Source organism: Bison bison, unplaced genomic scaffold (assembly GCF_000754665.1).
Source record: "Bison bison bison isolate TAMUID 2011002044 unplaced genomic scaffold, Bison_UMD1.0 scf7180017864295, whole genome shotgun sequence".
NCBI classification, from domain to species: domain Eukaryota; kingdom Metazoa; phylum Chordata; class Mammalia; order Artiodactyla; family Bovidae; genus Bison; species Bison bison.
Genome location: NW_011494867.1, coordinates 1,025,697 through 1,031,483, shown reverse-complemented (window position 1 = coordinate 1,031,483; position 5,787 = coordinate 1,025,697). Strand labels below are relative to the sequence as shown.

General features: G+C 53.1%; 1 protein-coding gene across 1 annotated transcript in view; it reads left to right on the top strand.

Annotated features, from left to right (window-relative positions):
• Positions 1-6: 6 nt before the first annotated feature.
• The window catches only part of FUK (fucokinase), a 17,101-nt gene continuing 11,320 nt past the window's right edge, over positions 7-5,787 (top strand). The window contains exons 1-5 of the mRNA XM_010850850.1: positions 7-33; positions 3,470-3,574; positions 3,930-4,081; positions 4,784-4,834; positions 5,763-5,777. Of these exons, the coding sequence (XP_010849152.1) occupies positions 3,493-3,574; positions 3,930-4,081; positions 4,784-4,834; positions 5,763-5,777 (300 nt within the window). The 5' untranslated portion in view covers positions 7-33; positions 3,470-3,492. The remainder of the gene's footprint in view (positions 34-3,469; positions 3,575-3,929; positions 4,082-4,783; positions 4,835-5,762; positions 5,778-5,787) is intronic.

The window sequence follows — 5,787 nt, the reverse complement described above, 5'->3', positions numbered from 1 at the left end:
GAGCTGGCGGCGCGGGGCGCCGGGCGCAGGCAGGTATGTGGGTGTGCGCGGACCCGGCGCCGCGCGGGTGCCCCCAGCCGTTTCGCCGACCGCTGCCCACATCTTGGGCCCGCAGGACTGAGCTGGGCCACTGGCTGCCCGTTTCCTTACAGGGAAGAGTCTCTCCGAACTCTGGCGGCGCCCCCGAGCGCCCGCTTGCTGTGGGGTGGCTGCAGGCCCCTCATCCCGTTGGCCCAGGTCTTCTTACAGGAGCTCTGAGACTTGGGGACACCCAGGACAGGGACTCCAGGCGGCTGGGCCGCTGGGTGCCGGGCTGGTGACTTTCCCTTTGAGGTCACTTTTCCTGCCTCATTTTACCCCGTCGGGTCTCGTCATTATCCGCTTATCTCAACTGTATTTCCTTTGTGTGATTTGCAGTGTAATCTCTACTTCTATGGAGAAGGCAATGGCACCCCACTCCAGTTCTCTTGCCTGGAAAATCCCATGGATGGAGGAGCCTGGAAGGCTGCAGTCCATGGGGTCGCTGAGAGTCGGACACGACTGAGCGCCTTCACTTTCACTTTTCACTTTCATGCATTGGAGAAGGAAATGGCAACCCACTCCAGTGTTCTTGCCTGGAGAATCCCAGGGACGGGGGAGCCTGGTGGGCTGTCATCTCTGGGGTGGCACAGAGTAGGACATGACTGAAGTGACTTAGCAGCTCTACTTCCAATCACTTTCCTTCTGCCTTCCTTTTTCCCCAGAAGGCAAATCAGATCCCTCCGTGAAACTTTTTCCCCTTTAAAATGCGAAATCACTGCCCTACTTCTCTTCAAGAAGCAAATATGAAGAGGCCTTATTTTATTCTGTCCCTGACTCCCCTTCCCTATCCTAATTTTGGGCAGCGTGTGGCTGAGGGCATTAAAAACCTTTTCAACTTGACCTCAGTAGGTGAAGTTCTATTGGAAGTGTGTAGAATGTTGGAATAGAGAGGCCTTGCTATCTAAGATCTCCGTACAAATGTTAAGTATGACAGAGGGTGAAGACTCCAGGAGAGAGGTCTTGTTTCTGCAGGGTGCATAAGGACATCAATCTTGGAGCTGGACACACCTGACCTGTCTGTACAAGCTGTATATGACCTTCATTATCCCCATTACCTAAATAAGAATCTGAGCGACTCAGGCCCCAGTCATGACTGCAGTATCAACTAACATTTGTGAACTGGACAGAATGCTTCCCTGGCAGTGGTGTTGTGAGGATGAAAAATCAGTGTCTTAACTATGGGTCAGAGTGAGTGGGTGAGCTAACTCTTAACAGCGGCCATCTTTAATGCCATCCTTGATTCACTGTCACCTTGTATTGGGCACTTTACATATATTTAGTACTTTTGTTCTATTTTCAGTCCTACAAAGCAGGTTTGGTGTAGTGGTAAAGAGAATGGACTTTGGAAAAAAGGTGTCTGGGTTCAGATTTGGCTCTACCGCTTGCTAGCTGTGTGACCTTGGGCAAGTCAATCTCTCTGTGTCTCAGTTTCTTCATCTTTAAGGATCAAGAGAGAGGTTCTTAGAGTAATTTTTCCTTTGATGGTGCTGATAGAAAAATGATGTACTTGCCATACTGGTTCAGGTCCTCAGAAAAGCAGACAACAGGATGAGATTAAACTTGCAAGAGATTTATTGGGGGAGGGAGGAAGGGGAGGGACCTGGAGGAAGCTGGGAGAGCTGTCTGTCTGCATTCCAGGTCCACTTCCTGTGACAGAACACTGGAAGGAAGACAGGAGGTATGCCCGGAAACTCTCAGACTGCAGTGTGGTTCTGAGACAGCTTCTGTTGGGTTGAATGGGGAGTTCTGGCACCAAGGAGGCCTCCCAGGGGATCCCCATCTTGTCTGAGCGGGTCTGTCTTCTTCCAGTCGTTGGTTGATGGGTTGCTGGGCCTCCATGTGAACGAGATGGGGGGCATCTGCCATTATGCTTCCTACCACCGGAGGCCAGAGCCAGTTAGGGGGTGCCAAAGGTCTCACAGGGAGTTGGTGGCCAGCCTGGAATCCCCAGCCACACCCTTCACTGGGAAGGCCTGATGGGTAACCTAGGGAATGCCTCTGACCTCAGATCCCTGGCCAAGATCTCCTGCTCGGATTTCCCTCTGGATTCCCCTCCTGAGCTGAGTGGGGAGCCGAGCAGTTTCTGTTAGTGGCAGAGGCTTTCCCTGGAAAGCCTGTGGGAGTGTGGGTGTTGCTAAGTGGCAGTATCTGTCAGCCTGAACCACGGCTTGTGGCAGCAGAGTCTGACACAGGAAGAAATGGACTGAGGTTCAGGTTCCTGTTGGCTCCGACTGGAATGCGGGTGGACTGCGGACGGAGGTGTGCTCAGGGCACCTCTGGGGTGCCCCACAGCTCGCCCCACTGGCCCTCCCCATGCTGAGCTCTGGGGGCTGCTGCGTGGCACCACCGCTGGCAGTGCACTTCTAAGGACCGGCTATGGAGGTCTTGGGGAGGCCGAGCCTTGGCAGTCAGACTGTTCTTACGTGGCAGGACAGGAGCATCGCGGGGATAGGAGTGGATGAAGCTGTGGCTTCGGCCTCACCTTCCCCCCACTGCTCAGAGTGCTCTGGAGGAAGGTGACTGACAGGTGGGGTTGCAGCCCCATCTGGCTTGGAGTCTTTGAGAGGGGACGTCCCCTCCGAGGGCCCTGTAGTGGGTGCTGTGGGCACACTGCCCTTGAACAGACTGGTGCACCCCTCCCAGAGCTTCCCTCTTTGCAGGGAATTGCCCGCACCCTCAGGAGCCTGGACATAGAGCCTCCCTCCCCAGCCTCAGCTCAGAGCCAGCGATTGGGTGATGAGGGGCCTGCGGTACAGAAAGGGTGGCCCCGTGCTTTAAGCGGGGGGCCGCTGTCAACGCCACCCCCTCTCCTTTCTTCCTCTTCTGAGGAAATCTCATGTACCCAAACTGATAAAGTCAAAGATACACTGATCACGTGACCCAGTAATCCCACACCTCGGTGTCCACCTGGAGAGATGTCTTATGTTCATGTTAAATCTACACGTGAATGTTGACAGCAGTTCTATTCATGATTACCAAAACCTGGAAGCAGCCCAGATATCCTTCCTTTAGTGGGTGGGTGGAGAAACAGACTGTGGAATGTCCAGGCGATGGAGCACTGCTTGGCAAAAAAGGAGAAAGGGCTACGGCTATGCTTAGCCAACTCAGATGGATCTCAGAGGCGCTGTGTTGAGTGAAAGAAGACAATCTCAAAAGAGTACATTCCAGCTATAGCTCTGGAGAACGGATGGCTGGTTGTCAGAGGTGCCGCATGGAGGAGGGTGTGACTGTAAAGAGTTGAGGTGTAGTTCTTTGAGATGCAGATGGTGGCAGTGACCACAAGAATCTATATGTGTGTTAAAACTCATAAAACTATTTACAACCAGAAAAATCAATTTTAGGATATGATAATTTAAACACATTCACATACCTCTGTATCTCTGCCCAGGAAACCCTTCAACTTTGGCCAGAATGGAGCAGCCAAAGGGGGTTGATTGGACGGTCATCATCCTGACGTGTCAGTACAAGGACAGCGTTGAGGTCTTCCAGAGAGGTAGTTGACCCTCCCTCTGCATGCTGCCCCTGGTGTAGAACCCACTCCCTGTTCCTTGCCACATATCCCTGGAGCCCCAGGAGCCAGGCAGTCCCAGGTTCAAACCTAGATTCTGCTTCTTCCTTGCCATGTGACCTCAGACACATGTCAGTTCACTGAGACTTGGTTTTCTCATCTGTGAAGTGGGAGTAACTGTCCTTACCTCACTGAGTTGGGAAAAGATCTAATGAGCTACTAGATGAAAAGGTGCTAAGTCAAAGAAGAGAAAATAATGGCGGTTGGGAGGTTTGCTCTAGGTGCTCGGGACTGGGGGTGGGGTGCTGGGGGGCAGGTCCCAGCCGTGTTCTGACTGCAGAGCTGGAAATACGGCAGAAGCGAGAGCAGATCCCTGCCGGAACGCTGCTGCTGGCTGTGGAGGACCCTGAGGTTCACGTGGGCAGTGGAGGAGCCACCCTCAATGCCCTGCTGGTGGCTGCTGAGCACCTGAGCGCCCGCGCAGGCTTCACCGTGAGTGGTCCTGATGTCCCCTCCTCAGCACGGCAGGGTGGGGGCTTCAAGCAGGGCTTTCCCTGGTCCCTGCTCCTCGGGCCCCACTGCCCTGCCCCATTCAGGGTCAGCATCGTGTTTGCATCTGTAGATTGGGCAGACTCACCCAGGTGAGGGCAAAACACAGGGCCAGCCTTTGGTAGTAGTTCAGAGCCAGTGTCGGAACTCTTGAAAAATCCGTCTTGCCACCCTGGGCTCTCCTTCCCACGTGGCAGTGGCTTGCTGGAGCTGGGATGCAGCAGCCCCCGAGGGTAGGGCACCAGCCCATGTCCCGCACACACCCAGTCACTTCAGTCGGTCACCCTGCTGGCGTGGTGCCCTGGCACAGGGAGGGAGGGTAGCTGCAGCTGTGGCTGCAGCCTGGCACTGGGAGTGGTGCCAGTGAGCTGGGGGACCACTGTGTGGCTGCCAGCCAGCCCCACGCTATCGTCTGCAAGTTTCCCTACAAGTGGGGCAGGGGTGGCCCCACCGCCAGGCCGCTTTGTCCCCTCATCCCGGAGGGGCCAGGGCTGTCTTGTGCCTGCCTCTGGCCATTGGTCTTACCTGTTATTGCTTTGCTACTTGTGTGGACTGGTGCTGGGGTTTCTCCCTGGAGGGGAGGCTGCCATCCTTGGCTGCCATCTGTCCAGACCTCTGTCAACAGGGCTCTCCCACTTCTGATAGGTGGTCACGTCAGATGTTCTGCACTCGGCCTGGATCCTCATCCTGCACATGGTTAGTAGAATGCCCGGCAGGGCCCACGCAGGAGGGAGCCGTTGGTTCTTGGGGCTGGACGGGACCTTAGAGGGCGCCTTCCTCTGTGCAAGGTGTCCACTGTGCACGTTCGGAAGCGTCAGGATCAGAATTGATCCAGGTGTTCAAAAGGGGGAATTGGATAAATAAAAGCAGCATATCCTCTGGAGGAATGTTAGACAGCGATTAAAAGGTCCATTTAACTCTCTGCACTCACCTGTGCGTTGACTGACTCTGTGACCTGGGGCAGTGGTCACGTGATCATTTCTAGGCCTTGGTTAGCACTTCCTCCTTCATGTGGAAGTGTTGAGATGGCCCATTAAATGTTTAAATTGGGGCTGGACCTGGCTCACTGTGAGTGTCAGTGAATGTGTTTTCATTATTTAGTGAAAAAGGTGAGTCACACAAGTTTGAATAGAATGATCTCGGCTTTTTTAATTGAAAGTTTGGTTGAGATCATCATAGATGCACATATAAGAAATAGTCCAGAGAGAAACCTCTGTAAACCTTGCCTAGATCCCTGCAATGGTCATATTTTCCAAAACTATAGTATAGTCACAGCCAGGATATTGATTTTGATGTGGTTCCCAATCTTATTTCTCCAGTTTGACTTACACTCCTATGTGTGTGTGTGAAGTTCTATTTTCTCCACCTTTTAAGTTTTTGTAAAAACATAGTCTGCATATGAGGTATATGAAAGGATATACCTCAAAAATGAGGGCAATGGTTATTATCCCTGAGGGGGTCTTTTTCCTTTTGTGTATCTGCATTGTCTAATTTTTTACCATAGTCATTTCAAAAATTACATGGAAAAGTTATATGAGAAAAACCCTTGTCAAAGTCCAGAGCCTGGTGGCTTTCCGCTCCGGCCCTCTGCCCCAGGCTCCTCTGCCTGACCCCGCTCCCCCAGGGCCGAGACTTCCCCTTCGATGACT